Source organism: Pipistrellus hanaki (genome assembly GCF_964339955.1).
Source record: "Pipistrellus hanaki genome assembly, chromosome: 19".
NCBI classification, from domain to species: Eukaryota; Metazoa; Chordata; class Mammalia; order Chiroptera; family Vespertilionidae; genus Pipistrellus; species Pipistrellus hanaki.
In genome coordinates this window covers 17033545-17057364 of record NC_140521.1, presented here as the reverse complement: position 1 = coordinate 17057364, position 23820 = coordinate 17033545, and the positions used below count along the sequence as shown (strand labels likewise).

Below are 23820 nucleotides of genomic sequence, written 5' to 3'. Positions count from 1 at the left end.
GGACAGACGTGGCCTAACCAGCCTTTTAGAAGAACCACTCTGAATTCTTTGCTGACAGGAAGCAGGGAAGGTGAGGGCAGGAGCGGGGGAGGCAGTGTGGCCACCAGCCGGGTCCAGGCGCTGGGGAGCCGGAGGGAGGTGCCAGTTGTCGGGTGGAGAGCAGTTCGATTGGAGGTGACTGAGAGGGACGGCTGATCCAGGGAGAGAGCCGAGGGACCACCATCAGCTCCCCATGGGCCCACGTCACCCACAGGCACCATCTTGCCCGAGTCAAAGCGCTCCCCTCCACACCCATCAGCCTGGGGCCGTGGTCGGCAAACTGCGGCTCGAGAGCCACATGCGGCTCTTTGGCCCCTGGAGTGTGGCTCTTCCACAAAACACCATGGCCTGGGGGAGTCTATGTTGAAGAAGTGGCATTAGGAGAAGTTTAAGTTTAAAAAAAATTGGCTCTCCAAAGAAATTTCAATCGTTGTCCTGTTGATATTGGGCTCTGTGGACGAATGAGTTTGCCGACCACTGGCCTAGGGGTACCCCACCTTCCCGCTCCCCGTGGCTGCACCCTGCAGAGTCTGCTGGCCGTGCCGGCCTGAGCTCCTGGCACACACCTTCCTGGGAGGCTCTCAGGGCCAGGCGGACTCAGGGGGGCAGCAGACACCGAGGTGCGTGACTCTCGGACCATTTTCCCCGGGAAACGCCCAGCCAGTGCCGAGCCCTCCCTCCACACAGCCCAGTCTGGGTCTGTTTCAGCCCGATGAACTCACCCTGGTGATTCCCCCAAACCGCACCCCAACACCGAGGCCCGGAGGCCTTTGGGGGGAAGGGGAGAGGCTGGCCTTGGTGCACCCTGAGAATTCTGCCGAGCGGCCTCAGACCCAGCCCTGGTGCCGTGTGTGAACCCGTGTCGATCGGATGCACACTTCTCGCCCCTCCTGGGAGCCTACCTCACACAACGCACATGCCCTGAGAGGTCCTTCCTGCGACGGGGCCTCACCGGCCGCTGGCTTTTGGGGTGCCTTGGGCCTTCTGCTGACCTGCCTCCCAGGCTCTGGGCTGGTGGAAGTCGATCTTGGCACACGGTGTGGCCCCTCCCATGCACACCCAGGCCCAGCCAAGGCCCCCAGAAGCTGTGCGTGGCTCTAGCTCCACACAGGCGGTCCGTGGCCGGGTCCCAGGCGGTATCTGACACGGATCCACCATGCAGGCCCGGAACCCACACACCGGGGGGCGGGCTCCAGCCCACGTCAGAGCAGGACCAAACACGCCACGGGACAGCTCAGCAGGCACCGACCCCATCGGAAACCAACCATTGTCCCCGCCGGCAGAGCGGTGTGGACAAGGAACCTGGAAGGCTGATGAACCTGGGCAGCTCTGAAAGGCCAGAGCCAACCACTCACTGCCTAATGGAGACATTTGTAGCTGAAGCAACTTCCACCTGCCCATCTTATGGAAATCCTTGCTGATTGGCTATTATTGGAATTGCCTGCCTCTCTGGGTGGATCCCAAAGTCTTAATAAAAGGGATAGCTAGGCTGAAACCGGTTTGGGTCAGTGGACAGAGCGCCAGCCTGCAGACTGAAGGGTTCCAGGTTCGATTCCAGTCAAGGGCATGTGCCTTGGTTGCGGGCACATCCCTGGTGGGGGTGTGCAGGGGGCAGCTGATCGATGATTCTCTCTCATCGATGTTTCTAGCTCTCTATCCCTCTCCCTTCCTTTCTATAAAAAAATCAATAAAATATATATTTTTAAAAGGGGGTGGGGATAGCAAGGCCAGAGTGGGGTGTAGCCCTCCCCCTAGAGGTGGGCTCCCGCCTGGCCCCCAATATTCCCAAATTAATACTTTTCAAGACTCTTTCATTTGTGTGCGGCCTCCTCCAGAGCCCGAACCCTGAACCTGAACCCTGGACCATGTGGGATGTGAAGGGGGTTCCCACAGGACCCTGCAGGGGCGAACTCAGCACTGGCACAGCGGCTCACACACTGTGGCCGAGGTCAGCCCTCACCGTCAGCCCCATTCGCAGACGGGCCAACAGAAACCAAGACAGACGGCAACCGGAGGGCCCACACAGCCCACACCAGGGACGTGCTGGCGGCGAGCTCAGGGGATCTGGGGGACTGGGCCCCGGAGCCCCACACCACCCCTGCTACCTGAGGCCGCCCGACCGAGGCGTGTCTGGGAGCCCGAGAGGAAGCCTTAGGGAAGGGACTGGGAACTGGGCCGGAAGGGACAGGGGCCTGGCACTCACCCGCTGCCCACCGGCACCAGAATGGATCCATCCTGGGCTTCTCTCCCAGGGCCCCCCGACCACACTGGCATCTCGGAGGATGGAGGCCAGGAGGCAAGGAGTCAGCGCGGACGCCGAGTGCCGGCTGGGCTGCACGCACTAGTGCCCGGCTGCACGCTGCCTTTGCACCGACGGGGTCAGAGAGCCACCACCAAAGAGGGTTCAACGCGACTGCTTTATTGCAGCTCTGACAGCAAGCCGGTCCCCTTGTGGACAGACAGACAACTGCCGGGAAGCCTGCCTCTCTCCCTGCAGCTTCGTCACGGGAGGCGAGGGGGGAGACGGAGCCGGCGGCAAGGTCTGTGTGAGGCCTGCAGCCTCCCCGTGTCCTGGAGCTGGGCCCTCTGCCCTCGCCCCCTGTGCCTCTGAGAGGGGTGTGGTTCCCGCTGGGACCCTCAGTTCCCCTCCACTCACTGAGTGAACCTGGAAACGCTCCGTTTCAGGAGAACAAGGGACCGAGATGTCTGTTTCTCTTCAGCCCGGCTTGCCATCCTGTCGGAGGCGCTTAGAGCGGGAAAGAAGCAAGAAAACGTGCATGTCTCTCAAATGGAGTTCCTTCCGGGACCCCAGGGAAGGCTCGGGGAGGGCTGTGAAGAAACAACAGTGGCCCTGGCTGGTGTGGCTCAGTGGATAGAGCGTCGGCCTGTGGACTGGAGGGGCCCAGGTTTGGTTCCAGTCAAGGGCACATGCCCGGGTTGCAGGCTCAATCCTCAGTAGGGGGCGTGCAGGAGGCAGCTTGGTCAATGATTCTCTCTCATCGTTGATGTTTTTCTCTCTCTCCTGCTCCCTTCCTCTCTGAAAGCAATACATATATATTTTAAGAAAAAAAAGAAACAAAGTCGGTTCTGGAGAGACACCTCTTCACTATCCTCTACAGATAGGGCTACGGCCTCTAATTGAGAAACAGACAGGGTCCCTGAGAGATGGGATGGGCCAGGCCAGGTCAGAACCTCCACTGGGCACAGCTGGGGGCAGCAGCCACGCCCGGCCGGTCAGGCCTTCCCCAGGCCCAGGCGTCACCAAACGGAGACCCAACCACTCTCACGCAGACACCCATCCCTCTGCCCCCTCCCAGGACAGAGGGGGCAGACAGTTCCGTCCACAGAGCCCCGTCAGGAGCCCCCTCAGGTGAGTAGGGCCGCCCTCCCTCACCAGCCCCACCCCCCCCCCCGACCTCTTCAGCAGATTCGGGGTCTTGAACCGCAGCAGTGGGCAGAGGTACGGCCCTCGGCTCCCTGAGGCTGCTCCCTGAGGAAAGGCTCCCGATGAGCTCCCCCCACCCATGGGCTTGGGGGGCAGCCCATCGGGCCTCCAGGCAGCGGTGAGGATGGGCGCCCCTGCTTCCAGCTCGCTCAGTGAATGTACTGGTTCCTGCCCAGGTGGGGGGTGTCGGTGAACTGGATCACGGGGCCCGCCGCCTTCTCCTCGAAAACGATGACCTGGGGAGAGAGGCGCTGGGCTGATAGCCGCCACGGTGTGTCTGGGAGCCAGAGAGGGAGCCTTAGGGAAGGGGCTGGGAACTGGGCTGGAAGGGACAGCACCAAGGAGGAGCCGAGAGGGAACCGGCCAGAACGCTGTCCCACTCCGGTCCTAACCGGCCCTAACAGGCTGTGGCCAGGGCCTCCCTCCCGCCCTGGGGGAGCACTGTGATACCAGGGAGGGGGGGAGGGGGGAGGGGGCCTGGGCAGAAGGGATGGGGCTGCGAGTGCTCCCACCTGGTTGATGCCTTGGTCCAACCAGACACCTGGGAGGTAGAGGGTCTCCTGGGGCCCGACGTTCCAGTAGCGCCCCAGGTTCCGGCCGTTGATGAACACGACCCCCTTCTCCCAGCCCTTTAGGCAGAGCGAGCGCGTCAGCCACAGAGCGGGCACACGGGACCCCCCCCCCCCCGGAAGGCTCCATCCTCAGCTTCCGGACGACCAAAGTGACAGCCCGGAGACGGCCAGGCGGAGTGCCCTGTCTCTCTGTCCCGATGGCCCTGACTTCCCACCCTGGACGGAGGAGCCCGGACCCCGGGAAGTCCCCCAGGGTGGCCCCTCTGCTGTGAGCCCGCCGGCCCCCTCCCCGGGGAGGCCAGACCCTTGCAGAGGGGGCGGCCAGAAGCCGGACGGTCCAGGCACAGGTGAGAGAGGGCGAGGCTTAGGAGAGCCTCGTGGGGAGCGGCCCCTCCTCCCGGCTCAGCCTCAGAGCAGCTGAGGATGGACCAGAACCCGGGCCGGGGCGGCGACACACCTCCAGCTTCATGAAGGTGTCCAGGGGGGAGAGGGCCACGGGCAGGGCGCCCAGGAAGAAGGCGGGGAACACTGGTGCTTCGGGGACCAGGTTCCAGGCACTGGAGCCAAACCTACAGACAGAACAGAAGACAAGGGAGGGGGAGGGAACTCCTCAGATCCGGCCCACCAGCATCCAACTGCAAAGGCGTCAGTCCACAGGGCCCAGGAATGGCAGAGGGCAACGCTGGGGCAGTGCCCTGTCTCCAGCTCGGGCACTCCCCCACCTGGGCAAGGGGCAGGGCCCCCGGTCTGCTCACAGGTGAGCGAGAGGAGGGGCGAGGCCAGAGCAGCTCTGGGGGGGCCTGCTGGCTCTCTCTGCATGTCACCCGGGAGCCCAAACTCTGCCCCCTGCTGGGACCTACCTCTGAAAGAAGCTCTTTTTCATCTCCAGGCTGTAGATTTTGAAGTTTTTCAGCGGAATTTTATTCAGGTATATATTTCCAATTAAGCCTGTGGGAAGGAGGCGAGGGTGAGCAGGAGCAGTTTCTGGGAAGGTCAACGTTTCTCCTGAAGTGCATGCTCCCTACAGGGCTGGCCCCGGGCAGCAAACCGCCCCCATCAAGCGCTGAGGGGCAGAGGAGGAATCACCCTGTGTCTGCCAGGCCCCCGGATGTGCGTGAGAGAACAGGTGGAGGGCAGTGACAGAGCTAGAGCTAGAAGAATCCAGCTCGGAGCTCTCCGTGGATTCACCACGGGCGTGTGGACAGCACGCACAGGGAGGCCTGACAGGGGAGAGGTCGGACCCAAGTGGGCCTTTCAGAACCACCTCCACCTCGCTGTGGCGGGCCTCCCGGGGGCCCCCTTCCCATGGCTCCCCATGACCACCCCCCTTCCTGCAACCAGCCTGGAGGCCTGCTGAGGAGCTGGGGTGGGGGCGGCAGAGCCGGCACAGGCTGAGTGTCGGCAGCTCCCCTCCCTGCATGCCCCAGGACCCACCTTTGCGCTGGTCGTCGATGTTGTGCCCGTAGTTGACCCTCCCACAGTTCTCCACCAAGATCCTGAGCACGGTGTAGCCCTGCCGGGAACACAGAGTTAGTCCGTGAGTCCGTGATGGCTGTCTTTTTTTAATATATTCTATTGATTTTTTACAGAGAGGAAGAAGAGGGATAGAGAGTTAGAAACATAGATGAGAGAGAATCATCGATCAGCTGCCTCTTGCACACCCCCTATTGGGGATGTGCCCGCAACCAAGTACATGCCCTTGACTGGAATCGAACCTGGGACCTTTCAGTCCACAGGCTGACGCTCTATCCATTGAGCCACACCGGTTTCAGCGATGACAGTCTCTTCACCCTGCAGAACTCAGCTCCTTCCCGAGCAGCCGGGACGAGCATGGAGGCGCCCCTTCCGATCAGAACGCCAGGCTCCGCCCCCACTCTCCACTCACAGCTCTGGTTAAGGAGCGCCTGGTTCCCAGGTCTTCCTCTCTGAGGCCCACCACCCCGGTGAAGGAGGAGGCTGGTGCGGCCCACCACCCAGCTCCCCTGGACACACACCTGGATTAAGGGGATGACGATCTCCTTCCTTTCGTAGTCCAGGAAGCCGAGGTAGACTGTGTTCACAAACACCTGCCAGACAGACAGACGGGAAGCATCGTGGGCTGTCAGGAGGGAGGAGGCGGCGGGACCTCTGCCAGGCAGAGAAAGAGGCTGCATGGCGAGGGCCCACCTCCACACACCGGTACCAGCTGGGCATGTGAGTGCAAAGGGTGGGGGAAGGGGGGGAAGGGGTATGGTGAGCCCGATCCCTCCTGCACGGGCACAGAATGAAGGCGACGCTCCTACCTGTCCCCGGTCACGCACGAGACCCCTGAGGACACCGGGGGAGCCGATGGCGGTCTCGTACAGGGTGTACCCGAAGGACTGGCCGTTTCCGTTGTTCACCGGCAGGTTCTCCATGTTGACAGGCTTTTCCGAGGTGGTTGGCTGCAGAGAGGACAGGCAGGAGCGGGGGCAGGGCTAGCCAAGGGGGTTGGCAAAGGCAGCTACCTCCTCTGGATCCCCGGGGGAAGTGCAGGGTGGCAGACAGCACCCCTAGGGGGCCAGTGCCCTGGGGGTGGGGGGCAGTGGTAGGCAGGGGCCTTTAACAATTTCTTCTATTCTGATTTCTCATGGCTCTCCAGAGTCGCAGAAAAGGGGGATGTGAAAGAGGAAGATGATGTGGAAGAAAAAAAAAAAAAAAAACAGCCCTGGCCGGTTTGGCTCAGTGGATAGAGCATCGGCCTGCAGACTCAAGGGTCCCAGGTTCGATTCTGGTCAAGGGCATGTGCCTTGGCTGCAGGCACATCCCCAGTGGGGCGGGTGCAAGAGACAGCTGATCGATATTTCTCTCCCATCAATGTTTCTGATTCTCTATCCCTCTCCCTTCCTCTCTGTAAAAAATCAATAAAATATATATTTTTAAAAACCCACAAAATACACAGAATAAAGCCCTGCCATGTGGGGCCTTGCAGCTTCTCAATCCACCACCATTTCAGATCACACAGCCCCCTCTGCATCAGCTACGAGAGGTGCCCCCCTCTGCCTGCCCCCCGCCCAGGAGCCTGCGGAGATGGAACCCCACCGTGCTGCCCAGCGTCCCTTCGCGTTCCTGTTGTTCGTTCCCACTTCCTGCTCTGGACCTGCAGGGAGTGCCCCCTGGCCTGGACCCCCACGGCAGCGCTCACCGACTCCATGTACTGGAGGGCGTCCCACAGCGACAGGTACAAGGCCGGCCTCAGCGACTCGTACGCGGTCTTGGGGAGGAGCTCGGGTGGGGGAGGCAGCGGGCTGCCTGCAAAGAGACCACAGGGCCACCCCCAAAGGACCAGACAGTCACTGCCTCCTCCAGCGCCCCCCTCCCCCACCTCCCAGCCCCCTCCACTCCTATCCATGGCCCCATGTGCTCTTAGACCCTCTGGGAAGGGCGCACAGGGGCTTTCTCAAGCCCTCAGAAGTCAGCACCTGTAAATGGGCCACCTGGGCAAGACATACCACAGGCAAACAGTCCCTCCAGCGTGCCTGCCCCGCCTTAAGGCGTTCTCACATGCAGGCCGACTGCGGGAGGAACTCTGTAGGTCAGCGGTCGGCAAACTCATTCGTCCACAGAGCCAAATAGCCACAGGACAACGACTGACATTTCTTTGGAGAGCCACATTCTTTAAACTTATTCTTCTAAGGCCACGTCTTCAAAATAGACTGGCCCGGGCCGTGGTATTTTGTGGAAGAGCCACAATCCAGGGGCCAAAGAGTCGCCTGTGGCTCGCGAGCCGCGGTTTGACGACCACTGGCTGTAGGGGAAGGGGCTAGGGCCCGCGCTGGTGCTCAGCTGCTGCTCGCTCTCCTGGTACCTGACATGGAGCCGAAGAGCCCTCGGAGCTTGGCGTACTTGGCCGTGTAGTCCCCGGCCTCGGTCAGCACCGCGTCATAGTCTGCAAGACACCGGGGCCCCAGCCTGTCACGCAGCCAAAAGAGGAGGCAGAGGCTGGGGTCCGGCGGCGTGGCCCTCGTCTCCCCAAGCGGGAGACAAAACCCTTTGGGGGTGAGCGGTCAGCGGGGAGACTGAACACTAACCACTGCAGGTGCCTCCTTCCTGCCTGCCCGAGGGCAGAGGTCACGCCACCCCCAGGGCCTCCCTGCCCGGGGAGGGGGGGTCTCTCTCACTTCCTCCCGCCGACTCCCCAGGGCTCCCGGCCTGCCAGGGGGCTCCGGCCTCCCACTGCCCTGCAGGCTGGAAAGTGACCATCCGGCCGAAATCGGTTTGGCTCAATGGATAGGGCGTAGGCCTGTGGACTGAAGGGTCCCAGGTTCGGTTCCAGTCAAGGGCATGTACCTTGCTTTCATGCACATCCCCAATAGGGGGTGGGCAGGAGGCAGCTGATAGATGTTTCTCTCCCATCGATGTTTCTAACTCTATCCCTCTCCCTTCCTCTCTGTAAAAAAATCAATCAATAAATTATAAAAAACCTTACCTAAGTGGTCTTAATGTGCATTAACATAAAGTAAGTGACCATCTGCACCCAACCTCCCCCTCCCGCTCCCGGGCACTCGGGCCTAATGCATTCCAGGTGCCAGAGCCGTCCCCGAGGGACTCTCCGTAAACCCCCAGACACGCCGATGCGGGCGTTCCGGGGAGGGTCGGCGTCGGGGGAGACTTGCCGTAGCTGGTGACGTCGGACTTGTAGTCGTGAAAGTGCATGGCTCCACTCATGAAGCCGAAGTTGGTGCCTCCGTGGAACATGTAGAGGTTGATGGACGAGCCGGCGTGGATGATGGCCGACACGGTTTTCAGAACCTCTGCAGGGAGAGAGAGGAGGGGGGGGGGCGCAGTGAGCCTGAGTCTGACACAAGCCAAAGTCGCTCCCACTCACCCCTCAGCACGCTCGCCTATCCCCATCCCTCCTCCAGTTCAACCCCCTGGCTGTCCTTCCGCTTCCCGGAAGCCCCTGTCATCGGAGGAGGAGGAGAAGTGGCCGGGGTCCCAGCTCCGGAGCTTGGGCCTTGCAGCTGTTTATAAAATCACAGACAAGCCTTCGCTGGCCGTGACCCGGGGCGGCCTCCGCCTGCCCCCGACAGGCTTTGCTACGTCAGGAAGCACAGTAACCTCCCTCTGGTATAGAAAACTGCTGTTTAAAATTCTCTGCTATTGTTAGACAACCCCTTGTTCTGTAAACTCTGTTACTGTCAACGCTGTCATTTTAAGACAGTCCTGTTACTCCATAAAATGACTTGGTTTCTTAGTTCAAATAATAGAAAAAGATAAACATGCCCTAACTGATTTGGCTCAGCGTATAGAACTCAAGGGTCCCAAGTTCGATTCCGGTCAAGGGCATGTACCTTGATTGTGGGCACATCCCACAATCTGTGGGAATCTGTGGGAAACTGTCATTTTCCTTTAATCACGGAGAGTTAAGAATGGCTGCAATCCTTCTGGGCAACTGTTTAGCAAGTATGTTCACAGAAATTGCATTCATGTCATTGGGAACATGTCATTGGGAAAAACAGGCCAGGTGTGCAAAATGAGATGTTCCAGAAGGCTCGGTGCCATGGTGTTCAACTCACAGGACACACTGGAAGCCACCACAGCGCCCGTCTCTAGGAGACGGGACACGGGAGCTGATTGAGGCGCAGCACCACGGGCTTCTTGGACACAGTGATGGGATTAAAGCGAACAGCACAGAAAGCTGCCCATGTGTGTCTCCCGCCAGCACAAGCAGGCTAGCCGTTCTGTACAGAAACAGACGCGATGGCCTCTGTCCGCACCTCTGTCTGTACGTGTACACAGGGCTGCAGACAGAGGCAGAGCGAGAGCTGCCTAGACCGTGCACATCACAGCACTGTCTGGGCTCCAGGGTTCTTCTTTCTTCTTTAGACATTTTCTATGTTTGCTGGATGTGTGCCGTAGGCATGTGTTACTTATCTCATTACAAAAAACATAATAAAGCAATTTAAAAATCCTACTGTTGCCCAGTTGGCTCAATGGTTGAGCGCTGACCTGTGAACCAGAAGGTCGAGGTTCGATTCCCAGTCAGGGCACATGCCCGGGTTGTGGGCTCCATCCCCAGTAGAGGGCGTGCAGGAGGCAGCTGATCAATGATTCTCTCTCATCAGTGATGTTTCTCTATCTCCCTCTCCCTTCCTCTCTGAAATCAATAAAAATATATATTTTCTTAAATAAAATTAAAAAAAAATCATGTGTCAAGAATCATGGTTTGGGAGTATCAAGAGCCGACTATGACATGCGAGTAGCTGCAGACTCAATGAGGGGGACCTCGGAACTTACTCCCACACCCGTTAGACGTAGGGGTTGCGAGCACTTACCGGAAGAATCCAGGATGTTGTGGGGGCCCCCCCAGGAGTCAAACCACCCCGTCCAGTACTCCATCACCATCTTGGGCTGAACCCCCTGGCACCACAAAACGAGACTTTAGCTAGTCAAGAGAGGGGAACAGAGGGAAGCCCCTCCCAGCGAGGCCATGCCCTCTGTCCTGCCAGCTGCCCCCTGGCCCCGAGGCCCCTGAGCGCAGAGCACAGAGGTCGTCAGAGGTGCCTGCCCCAGCTTGGCCTCCAGGCGTGGCCTCCACTGTGCAGGTGGAGGGTGAACGCGCTCCCCGCGATGACACGGTAGACCCGCTGCACGCGGGGCTGGTGAGAAAACCTGGCAGCGCCTGAGCTCCCCTCCCCCAGAGGCACCCTGAGGCCACTGCAGGGCGAAGAGCAGCGGTGGAATTCCTGAGCAAGAGGCTCCCCCGACTCCTCCTCCGCTTCAGAACTCCCTACAGGCAGGTTGAGCGGCCGACGGCTCCCCGGTCAGGCTTACCTGGGCACTTAAGAGGAACATGGTCAGTAACTGCAGGTCATCTTGCGACTGTAAGTTGATGGTGGCCAGCACTGGGGATGGAAAGGAGAGAAGGGAAGGGTACGTGTTGGCGCAGAGCAGGGAAGACTCGCCAAGCTGCCCCAGACCTTTCTCAGTTCACCAGCAAGACGAGCTGGCTCGTCTTGGCATCGTTTCCCACCCCCCAATCAGCGCCTGGGTCCTCTGAGGTCCGATGGTCTCGGGCACCTGGATCCTCAGCTCTCGGCACAGACCTCACCGCCCTTCTGTTCTGATCCACGTCACTTCCCCAGCCAGAGTGCATTTCCGCTCACCATCCCCTTGAAGGAGCCCTGGAGTCAGATCTTGACTTTGCACCTCAAGCACCAGGACAGGGTGGGTGACGGTCGATTCCCGTGTATTTCTTAGATGAGGGCGAATTTTCTATTCTACCCAATCACGTGTTGTAGTTTTTAAATTGAAGGTGGTATTTCTTAAAATTTTTAATTGACGCCGAAACCGGTTTGGCTCAGTGGATAGATAGAGCATCGGCCTGCGGACTGAAGGGTCCCAGGTTCAATTCCAATCAAGGGCATGTACCTTGGTTGCTGGCACATCCCCAGTGGGGAGTGTGCAGGAGGCGTCTGATCAATGTTTCTCTATCATCGATGTTTCTAACTCTCTAACTCCCTCTCTTCCTCTCTGTAAAAAAATCAATAATATATATAAATTTTTTTTAATTGACGTTTAGAGAGAGAGGAAGGGAGATGAGGATAGAGAGCTAGATGAGAGGAACATCATCAACGACAGAACTGGCAACAGCAAGTCTGGGACAGGGACGCCCAGTGCTTCGGGGCCCAGTGCCAGGCAGAAGGGAGAAGGACAGCGGCCGCCTCCACGCACCTCCGTTGATGACCCCGTTGCTCAGGCCGTCCTTGTTGTCTGAAGTTAAGAGCAGCTCCACAATCCCTCGGTCCTCCAAGGCCTAGGGGGAGAGGGGAATGAGAGGGTCACCATCCACCCTCCTCAGAGCTCCTGCCGGCCACACTGCTGGGAAGGCGGCGGCAGGAAGAGAAGGAGGAGGAGCTTCAAATAAAGCATGGATTTCCCTGCAGGAACCAGAGAAGCCCGCTCTGTTCGCTCTGTCCGTGCGCGCGATGGTGGGCAGAGCTCCGCCGGCTGGAAGTCCAGTGCGGCTCAGGGCCAGGCAGTCCATACAAGTCCTTCCCTCTCGGCCCTGCAGCACCAGGAGGCGCTGCCGTCCCCTATTACACTTGTTCAATAAAGGGCCAATGTGCGACAACCCTACTGAGATTAAAGCACAGAGAAAGCCCTCGCTGGTTTGGCTCAGTGGATAGAGCATCGGCCTGCGGACGGAAGGGTCCCGGGTTCAATTCCCATCTAGGGCACGTGCCCGGGGTTGCCACCTCGATCCCCAGTAGGGGGCGTGCAGGAGGCAGCTAATAAATGATTCTCTCGTATCATTGATGTTTCTATCTCTCTAGCTCTCTCCCTTCTTCTCTAAAATCCATAGAAATATATATATATATATATATATATATATATATATATATATATATATATATTTTTTTTTTTTTAATTTTTTTTTTTTTTTTTTTTTTAAAGCATGGAGGAAAAAAATGTGCTAGTTAAGAACTGGTACTGAGAGAAGCATCAGACCCCCTTGTGACACCACAGCCTGTAACACGTTTGGGAGGACGGAGTATGAGAAAATGAATTGCGATGACACTTAACCTTCTTTCTTTCTTTCTTTCTTTCTTTTTTAAACACATTTTACTGATTTTTTTTACAGAGAGGAAAGGAGAGAGATAGAGAACTAAAAACATCAATGAGAGAGAAACATCGACCAGCTGCCTCCTGCACACCCTCCACTGGGGATGTACCGCAACCAATGTACATGCCCTTGACCGGAATCGAACCTGGGACCTTTCAGTCCGCAGGCCAACGTTCTATCCACTGAGTCAAACCGGTTTCAGCAACACTTACCTTCTTGACGTAAGGCAGGTAGGCGGGGTCTTTGTTATAGGAGCCATACTCGTTCTCCACCTGCACAGCGATGATGGGTCCCCCGTGCTTGTACTGGGGAAAGAGAGAAATAGTCCAAAACCCAGCTCGTAGTGGGAACTGATGGTCTCATGCCACTGCACTTCCCACCGGGTACTAGCGTAACATCCCACTGGGAGGCAAAAGTCTCCAAAGGTTCGGTGTGTGATGCAGAGGGAGGGCAGTAAGACACAGAGTGGAAAGCAACAAAGCTGAGAACAAAGAGCTGCTTGTGGCTCGCGAGCCGCAGTTTGCCAAACATGGGTATAGGGTGATGGAATAAAATAATAAAATAAAATGAAGTAAAATAAAATTAAATAAATAACATAAAATAAAGTAAAATAAATGAATTAAATTAAAATAAATTAAAATAAATTATATTAAAATTAAATTAAATAATAAAATAAAATAAATAAAAATTTAAAATAAATAAAATAAAATAACCAACCAATGACTGCATCCATTACAGGTCGCAGGCAGCGGGAAGGCAGGAGCTCCTGTGCTGGAAGGCACTGGGAGCTCTGGGCTGAGAGCCGCCCTCGGGCTGCTGACTCCCCGTGCGAAGGCAGGTGCTTGTACCTGGAGCGGCACCACCCTGGCCATCAGGTGGTCAAAGTACAGGTCCACGGCCTCGGTGAAGCCCTTGTACGTCGTCCTCAGCTTCATGCCGGAGTCTCGGAGCAACCAGCTTGAACAGGAAGGGAGGGGGTGGGGATTAGTGTGGGTCGCTCTGGGCAGGGTGATGGTGGGACAGGGAGGCCGTGCCCGAGACACCCCCACCCCACACCCTCTACCCGTCGGAGAGGAGAACGTGTGACCCGGCCCAGCCCCGCACTCAGCCCCGCTTCCCTTTCCCCCCGACAGTGGGCACCAGCCGGGTGGCAACTTATGTCCAGCTCCATGGCTCTAGGTGTGGCTGCCAGTCAGAGTGAGAAAAGCCTTTCACTGGATGCGAGGCCTGGTCTTCAAGCATTTACTCGGCCATCTCTTTGTAAAGGGTGGAGCCAAAGGCATGGGGCCGGGACTGCAGAACCAGAGGCAGCCTTCTGCGTCACCCAGGAAAGCAGGCGGGAGGCAGGCTGCGCGGTGCCAGGCCACGCTGCCTACTGCCGCCCTGAGCTGGCTCATCTGCATCCTCAGCACCAGCTGTGCAGAGCTCAGCTCAGGGGAGAAGCAGGGAGCGAGAACATTCATTCTTCCTGCAATCTGTCTGGGATGGGGGGGGGTGGGGGGTGGAGGGAGGGTCCCATTCCCCAAGGAACACGGAGCATTGTTCCAGAGCAGGAGTCGAGGTCCTTCCCATCTCATATGAAATTCTGCGAAACACGTATATTTTCTTACAAAAGGCTCTCCGAAAAGGCCCTGGTGGAGAAGTCCCGAAAAGGGTCAGAGAAGTGCCCCTTTGTGTGGGGTCATGATGGATGAGGGAGAGCAGTCTCCGCAGGGCTGACGGCTCCTCGCCATCCCCACGAGACAGGTCTGCTGTGCAACCCCACGGGCGCTCAGCCTTTTCCCAGAGGGGCCCGCCGCCTGCCCGGGTTGTCCGCGGGCCCACCGCTATGCCACCCGGGCTTGGATGGCCAGCACCTGCCCAGGAGGTCCGAGTGCCAGAGTCCTCGCTGCTTCTGAGCTGAGGCTTAAACCCTGTCATCCTGTACCCGCTCCGGCTCAGCCAGAGGCTCCTTGCTGACACAGACAAATGTCTAATCCCCAGGGGTGTGGAGGCGGCTCTGGCTGGGCTCACAGCCAGGCTGAGGGCACTCTTGCCCTGATGAATGGGCCAGGGACACACAGGTGGGCCTGGGTGGTGCAGGAGGTGGAGACGGGCCTGCCTGTGCCCCTGGGGCAGGGCTGGGTGGCGCTGGAAACCAGAGGAACAAAAACAAAGCAAGGCGGAGGCGGGCGGCTGCACTCTGGGGGGGAAGCCGGCCCCGCAGGAGACAGCCTGGCAACAGGATCAGCCTCCCGCCCCCAGGGGCAGCACGGGCCGGGGGAGGAGCAGACCTGGGCATCTGGAACACAGAGAGGATGGGAAAGATGACCCCTATTTAAAAAATATATATTTTATGCCAAAACCGGTTTGGCTCAGTGGATAGAGTTGGCCTGCGGACTGAAAGGTCCCAGGTTCCATTCCGGTTAAGGGCATGTACCTTGGTTGCGGGCACATCCCCGGGGTGGGGGGTGCTGCAAGAGGCAACTGGTGGATGTTTCTCTTTCATCGATGATTCTAACTCTCTATCCCTCTCTCTTTCTCTCTGTAAAAATCAATTATATATATATATATATATATATATATATATATATATATATTCCCCCCCCCCCCCCGACAATTAAAGGCAATAATGATGAGGATGAGGCATGAATGTGGCGGCAGGTGGTCCAGTTTCTACTCCAACCACACCGCCCTCAACTGGCACCGGTGGGCACTACACATGCTAAGATAACTCCTGAGGGCTGAAATGCAAAGACAGGAGAGCAAACAAAAGCAGTCATTTGCTTCTGGTATACTTTAACAAATAAATGCCAGTTACATCCCCGAGACACAGGCAGGCGGGTGTGAGTCTCCCTAATTTGCAGACAGGAAGGTGAGGTCCAGGGCAGACAAATGGCCCAACTGAGGCCGACTCACAGCAGAGCCCTGACGGAGCACATGCCTCAGGGAGACACACCTGGGGGTGCCACATGGAAACCATATAGGATTAGACACGGATGGTGAGGGTGACATGGTTTAAAACGACCCCCTTTGGGTGCTACTTATTCTGAAAAGGAACTTCAGTACAAAATGGAAAAATATACTTTAAACGCAAAATTAAACCTGTGTTTGTGATTCACATTTGACATAGGCACACGGACAACGGAAGCTGTGGCCAGAGGCCGCACACCGCTCACCTGGGCAGGCCGCCGAGGTCAATCTCGCTGCAGATGTAGGGGCCTGGACGCAGGATCACCCACAGCCCCACCTCCGCGGCCAGCCGGACAAAGGCCCTGGCAAGGTCAATGGCGGCCATTCTGAAGACGTCCGAGCGGGGGGTGGGGACGAGCCAGCACACACCGCAGGCGGCGGAGCTGCCCGGAGCCTCTGCTGGCCTGCCCTCCTCCCAACCAGAGACAGGGAGAGTGAGGCCCTGCAGCTGGGTTCTCACCAGCTCCCAGCCCAGGACCCTCTGCACAGCCCACCGGGTCATGAGGAGGGGGGTGTCAGACAGGAGGCGGGGTCCTCGCCCTGAACCTGGCCCGACCACCTTGCTGCTTCCAGGGGCAGCCCGCTCCCAGCACAGGTGGCGGAAACCCGCTGCAGAGCAGGAAGGGCTGACAGGGGAGCAGGCTCCTCTGGGCTGCAGTGAGGAGGGCTGGGCCCAGGGGAGGCCTGGGCACTGGGAGTCGCAGGCTCCCAGCCGGAGAGCACCTGGTCCCGGTGTAGAGCTGGCACAGGGTCCTGAGAACAGGCTCTCCAAGCAGAGCTGAGATGCCACCATGGTCCCTAATCAACCCGCCAGCCCCTTCCTGCCCCAGGCCCAGGCCCAGGCCCGGCCACAGGAGCAGCAGCAACACGTACTCCAGATCCAGGTTCCCGGAGAAGTCAAATGTGCCTCTCTGGGGCTCGTGGAGGTTCCAGGGGACATAGCTGTGGCAGGAGAGAGTACAAGCTTGGCCTCTTCATTTATTCCACCTCATCCCCCAGTTACCACTTTATCCCTAAACCCCCTTTGATGCCCTAGCTGGTTTGGCTCAGTGGATAAAGCATTGACCTGCAGACTGAAGGGACCTGGGTTCGATTCCGGTCAAGGCACATGCCCCGGTTGCAGGCTCGATCCCCAATAGGGGGCATGCAGGAGGCAGCCAATCGATGATTCTCATCATTGATATCTCTCTCTCTCTCTCTCTCTCTCTCTCCTTTGCTCTCTGAAATCAATAAAAATATATATTTTTAAAACTGTCTCGGTGGTGCACTGTCTCAGTGACATCAGGACCAAGAACTAAGTGAAGAGACTGAGGGCCTTAGAGAACCGAGGGCCAGTCCTGGGGGACAGAGAGCTCACGTCCTCAGGGAGGGGAGAGAAGGCCAACAAGATGTGAAGACAGGACTGCAGGGCAGCCTGGGCTGCTCAGAGCAGGACCAGCCAGGGCCCACCCACTGGCACCCAGGAGACCCCCGGGCTGGGCTCCCACGGAGAAGCCCGGACCGGACTCCAGGAGCCCCTTGAGGGACGAGGCGTGGTGCGGGCACTCACGTGGTGAGGGTGTTCAGGCCGCAGGCCTTCATCTTCAGCAGGCGGTCCCTCCAGTAGGCCCGGGGCACGCGGAAATAGTGCACAGAGCCCCCGAATATCCAGAAGGTGGAGTCCTCCAGCATGAAGTTCTGGCCCTCGGTGTGTAGCCCGGACTGCCGGTGTCTCAGCCAGGGGGTGAGCAGGCCGGGCCAGTGCAGCCTGCGGGGAGGAAAGGTGGTCAGTCGGTCGGTTGGTCGGTCGGGAGGCCCGCAGGTGCCCTGCAGCAGTGGCAGGGGCCCCGGCACAGACGGGCTTCCGCTGGCTCACCGGCCGGGCTGCAAGGCGGCGAGAGCGAGCTGAGCTGCACCGAGGACCGAGGCAAACACAACCTTGGACACGGGGACAGGGCAGAGGACACGCGGGCACACAGCTGTGGGAAGGGGGTGCCGGTGGGCCGAGAGGCTGTTATCTGCAGGGCTGGGACTTGGGGGCACTTGGGAGGAGCCGGGAGCAGGCCCCTAGGCCATGTGACTAAACATCAAAGCAGCCGCTACTTCCAGTAGTACCTCTGAGCGCCCTCCTGGCCAAAGCTGCCCGGCTCGAGGCGCAAATACCTGTAAAGAGGCATCTGGGTTAGAAACGGCATCTGTTCACGAACCAAATTTCCAGGTCTCGATTATCATTGAAAGATCAAGTGTCACGGCCAAGTTCACCCGCCTGACAGAAAGGAGGCCACTGAGAAGTTTTAGTCCCTGAAAAGGCTCCTATGACATCCCTGGGGTTGGCCACGGGGAGCCCCGTGGTTCCGTGCTCCAGTCTCCAGGGGGCCGAGAAAGGAGGCCAGCTCGAGGGGCTGGGGCCAGAGCCTCCAGCCGGGAAGTTTAGGAAACGCGGAGACAGACAACAGCTGGGCGCGGAGCTGGTGCAGAAGCAAATCTGCGTGGCTGCCTTTTCGGTACCCACTTCTCAGCACAGTTCATGGCACTCGAGGGCATCTTGCCCAGCAGGGCTCCTCTGCAGACAAAAGCGCCCTGAGCTGCTCTGGTCTTTCCATTCGTTCTGTAACACTGGTTACTGTCGCCCCATGTCATCACAATATGGCCGTCCCGACATCATCACAAGAGGACTGCCCCCACATTGTCACAAGATGGTCAGTAGGGGAGGGCAGTTGGGCATGACCAGGCTGGCAGGGGAGCAGTTAGGTGTCAATTATGACAGCAGGGGAAAGGTTAGGCATCCATCAGGCTGGCAGGGGAGCGGTTGGGGGGTGATCAGGCTGGTAGGAAGAAGTGGTTAGGGGCAATCAGGCAGGCAAGGCAAGTGGTTAGAAGCCAGCAGTCCCAGATTGTGAGAGGGATGTCGGACTGCCAGTTTAGGCCTGATCCCGCAGGGTCCCAAATTGGAGAGGGTGCAAGCTGGGCTAAGGGATACCCCTCCAGTGCACAAATTTCATGCACCGGGCCTCTAGTACCCCAATAAGGGCCATGTTCTGCTCTCTGGTCCCTTTCAGTCCCTGGCCAGCATGGCACTGTGAGACTCCCAGAGCTAGAGTGGCTCAGACACCCCACCTCTCCCTGACTGAGCCACACCCAGTGAGCCACACTTCCCCACTCATGTCAGAGAGGACACCTGCTGAAAGGACACACCCCAGATGCTGGGGGGGGGGGGGAACAAAACCCATCACTACTGTAAGATGAAAGGGACAGCACTCAAAGAGTTCAGACATTCCAGGGATGTGACTCAGGCCTCAAGCCCAATAGAGTTCTACAAGCAAAGCTCATAAAATCAATGACCTCGCAGAATCCCAGGAAGTAGAGGCACAGCTTGTCCACGTTCCCTGGGAAGACAGGACTCGCCGTGATCTGGATCAAAGCAAGCGACCTGGTCCCATTAAGCTATCCACCTTGGGAAGGAGCAGTCTGACAGGTTCTCCCGCTGGAATCCAGAGAGCGCCCCGCAGGCCCCCAGCAAAGGAGGCAGCTCAGGGAAGCCTCGAACTTGCCCTTGAGGGGCGCCATGCAGGCTGCTTCCTGGAGGCTCTCCTCTCTCCCGACCTTCACCAGCTAACGCCTCAGGTATGAGAGATGAAGAGTTAATTCCATTCCATTCCTGCTCAGGGGTGCATTGCTATTAAGGGAAAAAATCATGAGCAGGAACCATGCCTTGATCTGATTAAGCAGGCATTCCTGTGGCCTGGGAGGAAGAAAGGGAAGGAGAGGCACCTGGCTCAAAGACACAGGTCACATGAATACATGCATCACAGGCCCCTCGAAGGAGCATGCCCAGTGGAAGAAGCCCAACCAAGTCAGAGCACAGACTTCAGGATCGCCTGGTGGTGGAAAGCAGCAGACCGGCGTGCTTGGGCAGAGGGGAGCAAAGGCACAGCAGAGGCGCAAAGGGGTGCAGGGAAATCTCTGGGATTGATGAATATCTTCATGATCTTAGTTACGGTGGTAATTTCATAGGTGGGTACATATGTCAAAACTTATCGAGCTGGGCATGTTAAACGTGCAGCTTACCTCATGGCAATTCCACTACAATAAAGATAATTTTTTTTATTTATTATTGATTTCAGAGAGGAAGGGAGAGAGAGAGAAACATCCATGAGAGAGATAATCATTGATCAGTTGCCTCCTGCATCACAACTCAGGCATGTGCCCTTGACTGGAATCGAACCTGGGACCCTTCTTCAGTCCACAGGCTGACGCTCTATCCCCTGAGCCAAAACCAGCTACAGCAAAGTCATTTTTTTTTTTTTTTAAGACTATTGTTCAAGCCAGAATACTGAAGGTAGAAATCTTCCTGCAAAATCACCCTGGACCTTGTTCTTGGATAGGATGTAATCAAACAGCTCTGACTGAGCATGAACTCATCCAAGAGCAGCCAAACAGCCCCTCCTCTACCCAAACCCCTGCCTTCTGAGGTTCTGGGGTACAGAAGAAGGGGGGATCCTGACACCGCAGCTCCCCAAAGCTGCCCTGCTGTATGGTGTGCCAGAGGCTCCTCTGCCTCTGCTTTGAGTAATTTTTCTGGGCTCTGCATCAGGCTTGTCCTGGGAGGAGGGCTGAGTATCCTACCAGAGCCAGGGCCAGTCGTGTCCAAAGAGGAAAGGGTTAGATATCATCACAAGCTAGGGGGGTGAGGGGAAAAGTCTTGAAAAAACAACCATGCCCTAGCTGGTGTGGCTCAGGGGATAGAGCATCTGCCAAGGGCACATGCTGGGGTTGCAGGCTTGGTCCCCAGGAGGGGGTGTGCAGGAGGCAGCCAATCAATGATTTTCTCTCATCATTGATGTTTCTATCATTCCCCCTTCCATCTCTCTGAAATCAACAAAGGTATATTTAAAAAAAAGAAAAGAAAAAACAACCGTGGAAACAAAATGCTTCTTACGTTCTCTGGGCCCCAGAAGGACAAGAGCACCATTTTATTCTCCCAAACCATCAAGGTCACCCTCACCCTCTCCCAGACAAAAGACAGTGACGTCTTCAAAAGGAGTACGAGGAAAGCGTTTCTGATAGGGATGCTGTGGCACCCGGAAACGTTCTGATATTTCACTCCACCAAAAACTCCCCTCTACCTCCCGGGGAGGAGGTCCAGAGGAGCCAGGAGGGGTGGTAGGGAAGAGGAAAGATCAAGCTGCCCCAGTTCCAGTGGCTCAGCCTCTAACCTCTCCAACGCTCATTTCAGTGCCCGGGCATTTGTTAGGGACGGACGGCCTGCTCTCCCAGCAACACCTGAAGTTTTGAATATGGAAAGTGCCAGGCATGGGCCTGAAAGGTAGGGTCAGGGCTGCAGGATCCTATATACATAGGCTCAGACTGGAAAAATGCCGGACAGGGGCCGCTACCCAGGCTGTGGAGAAAGCATTCTATCGCTTACAGGCCATGCCTGGCCACTGACATTGTGTAAGGGGAGCTGGCCACTGGTGAGTGGGGAGCCAATGGAGAGAGAAGGCACCCCAACCCTAGAAAGGGGCACACCCATACAGGGCGGAGGAGCTCAGAGGGCCCCGGGGGCAGTGTTCTGGGACAGTGCTGGGCAGGCTCGGTCAGCCATGGCTCTGGCCACTGGAGCTCTGGCCTCTGTGGAACAGAGAAGCCTCCCAGCAGAACTGGTGGGAAATGTGGGGACCTGGCCAAAAACCGGTGTGGCTCAGTGGATAGAGCGTTGGTCTGCGGACTGAAAGGTCCCAGGTTCGATTCCAGTTGGGGGCATGTACCTTGGTTAAGGGCACATCCCCAGTGCAAGAGGCAGCTGATCGATGATTCTCATCGATGTTTCTAACTCTCTATACCTCTCTCTTCCTCCCTGTAAAAAATCAATAAAATATATTAAAAAGAAAAAAAGAAAGTGGGGACCTGGGAAAAGAGCAGAAGGGGGCTCCCCAAGGCGGGACAGTGATGAAGGACATAGGAGAGGGATCTGAAGGCTAGTCCTGCTGACTTTCCAGAGGGCTGGCAGTATCCACAAGGAAAACAGAGCCCGGCAACAGGAAGCAGAGGAGTGAGGAGACTCTAGGGCGCAGGTGCCTGGGGACCGGGAGGGCAGCGCCTGGTGTCCCCCAGAGGTCTGGGTCTCCAAGCAGAACCAGAGTTGCTGGAGGTGCAGCGGTTGGGCAGGGATATTGGGGAGCTACAAAAAGGAAAAAGCTTGTGGACTGTTCCCGGTGGGAACTCGGGGATTCGCGGGTCGAGGTAACTCCCTCCGGCTAGACGGGAGGTTGAACAGGAGAGAGACCTCGAGGTGCGGAGGGCTGGGTGCCTGCAGACTCTAGGCAGCGCGGGCGGGTTCCCTCACCTGCGGAGCACCAGGAAACCCAGGACCACCAGCAGCACTAGTCCGAGCGCGCGGCAGGGCCTCCGCGGGGCACTCCACGTGGTCATCGCGCGTTCGCGCTGCGCGCAGGGACCAGGCTCCCACTCCAGCTGGTGCTCAATGCTCAACTGTCAAAGCTCAGCCGGGCTCAGCGCGGGGGGCGGGGCCGCTCGCTGGTCGCCTGGGCAACCGCGCCGCCGCCTGAGGCCACGCCCCCACCCGCGGCTCTTAGAGAGGCAGGGGGCGGGGCCTCCGCCGGCTTGTTGGCAGGGTTCCCAGCTCTGCGGGGGGCCTGCCTTCCAGGTCTTAGAGAGGCGCTCCAAGTTTTGGAAGCTCTTATTTTATTTTTTTTAAATATATATTTTATTGATTTTTTACAGAGAGGAAGGGAGAGAGAGAGAGTCAGAAACATCGATGAGAGAGAATCATCGATCAGCTGCCTCTTGCGCGCCCCTTACTGGGGATGTGCCCGCAACCAAGGTACATGCCCTTGACAGGAATCGAACCTGGGACCCTTCAGTCCGCAGGCTGACGCTCTATCCACTGAGCCAAACCGGTTTCGGCTGGAAGCTCTTTTATATGCACTTGATCTGCAAACACGTGTAGAAATACTGAGCACCTGTTGTTCAGTTCTATACAGGGTGGAACCTCAAGCCACCCTCCACCACCACCACCATGCAAGCATGCATTCAAGGCTCCTCCTACAAAGCCCACACAATCTTTTAAAACCATTTCCATTGTGAAGGGAGAAAAATGTGCAGTAGTGACTTAATCGTGTGAAAAGCCAGGACATGGTAGAATATCCTTGAGACATTTCCTGTGGCTTAGGGTGATTCACGTTTGAATTTCATTGGGGAGAGGAGGTGCCTAGGGGGCAGCACCGAACTATTTACTACCTTTGGTTTCCACTCGTCGTTTTTATTAAAACAAAAGAACAACAACATAAAAAAAACACCTCCAGATAATCCCCTCACATTTTAGAAAAAGACGAATAAACTTCTTATTATTGTACAGAATTCTATCACCAAGGACATTGTGTAGTAGTTAGGCAAAACATGTTTTCTAACGATCACAAACTCAACTTAAAATGTGCAGTGGAGGTGCAGCGGTTGTACAAAACAGACAAAGATCCCTTTGACACTTATATTCTAGCTGCAGAAGAAAAATACAGGAAGGAACTGTGGGAGTCTGGTGGGAAGGGACCTACACAGAGGAGGTCCTACTGAGATGTGAGTGGAAGAAAGAGCTGGAAGGTGGGAGCTGATATCCGGAGGGAGGACCCTTCAAGCAGAGAGAACCCCGAGTGCAAAGGCACTCAGGCATTCATGACACTGTGTTCCAGGAACTGCAAGGAGCCCCGTGTGGGAAGAGAAGGGGCGGGCAGGAACTGCTAGAGTTGAGGTCGGAGAAATATCAGGGCCCGGTCCCGTGGGGTCTTTCAGAGCAGGACTTTGTGACCTGAATGAAAGGTAGAGCTATTGCAGGCTTATGACATGATACCAACTGTGCTTTAGTTTATTTATTTATTTATTTATTTATTTATTTATTTATTTTTTACAGAGAGGAAGGGAAAGGGAGAAAGTCAGAAACATCGATGAGAGAGAAACATCCATTAGCGACCTCCTGCACACTCCATTCTGGGGCTGTGCCCGCAACCAAGGTGCATGCCCTTGACCGGAATCGAACCTGGGACCCTTGAGTCCGCAAGCCGATGCTCTATCCAATGAGCTAAACCGGTCAGGGCACGCCAACTGTACTTTAAACATCACTCGGGTTGCTGTGTTGAGAGTCACCAGGAGTGGGCAAGAGTAGAAGCAAGCGGGCCAGGGAGAATAGAAGCAAGCTACTGCAGTAATCCGCATGAGACCATGTGAAAGAGGAT

General features: G+C 57.1%; 1 protein-coding gene across 1 annotated transcript; it reads right to left on the bottom strand.

Moving 5' to 3' along the window:
• Window positions 1–3627: 3627 nt before the first annotated feature.
• On the bottom strand, window positions 3628–22006 carry GLB1L2 (galactosidase beta 1 like 2; the record flags this gene model as incomplete). Its single annotated transcript, XM_084868320.1, has 19 exons — window positions 3628–3720; window positions 3997–4113; window positions 4514–4625; window positions 4917–5004; window positions 5491–5569; window positions 6051–6122; window positions 6339–6479; window positions 7220–7326; window positions 7883–7963; window positions 8691–8828; window positions 10353–10437; window positions 10852–10922; window positions 11752–11833; window positions 12856–12948; window positions 13492–13600; window positions 15802–15897; window positions 16469–16537; window positions 17145–17342; window positions 21921–22006. 19 exons carry the CDS (start codon window positions 22004–22006, stop codon window positions 3634–3636), a joined length of 1911 nt encoding a protein of 636 aa, XP_084724446.1. The 3' UTR covers window positions 3628–3633.
• Between the last annotated feature and the right edge of the window lie 1814 nt (window positions 22007–23820).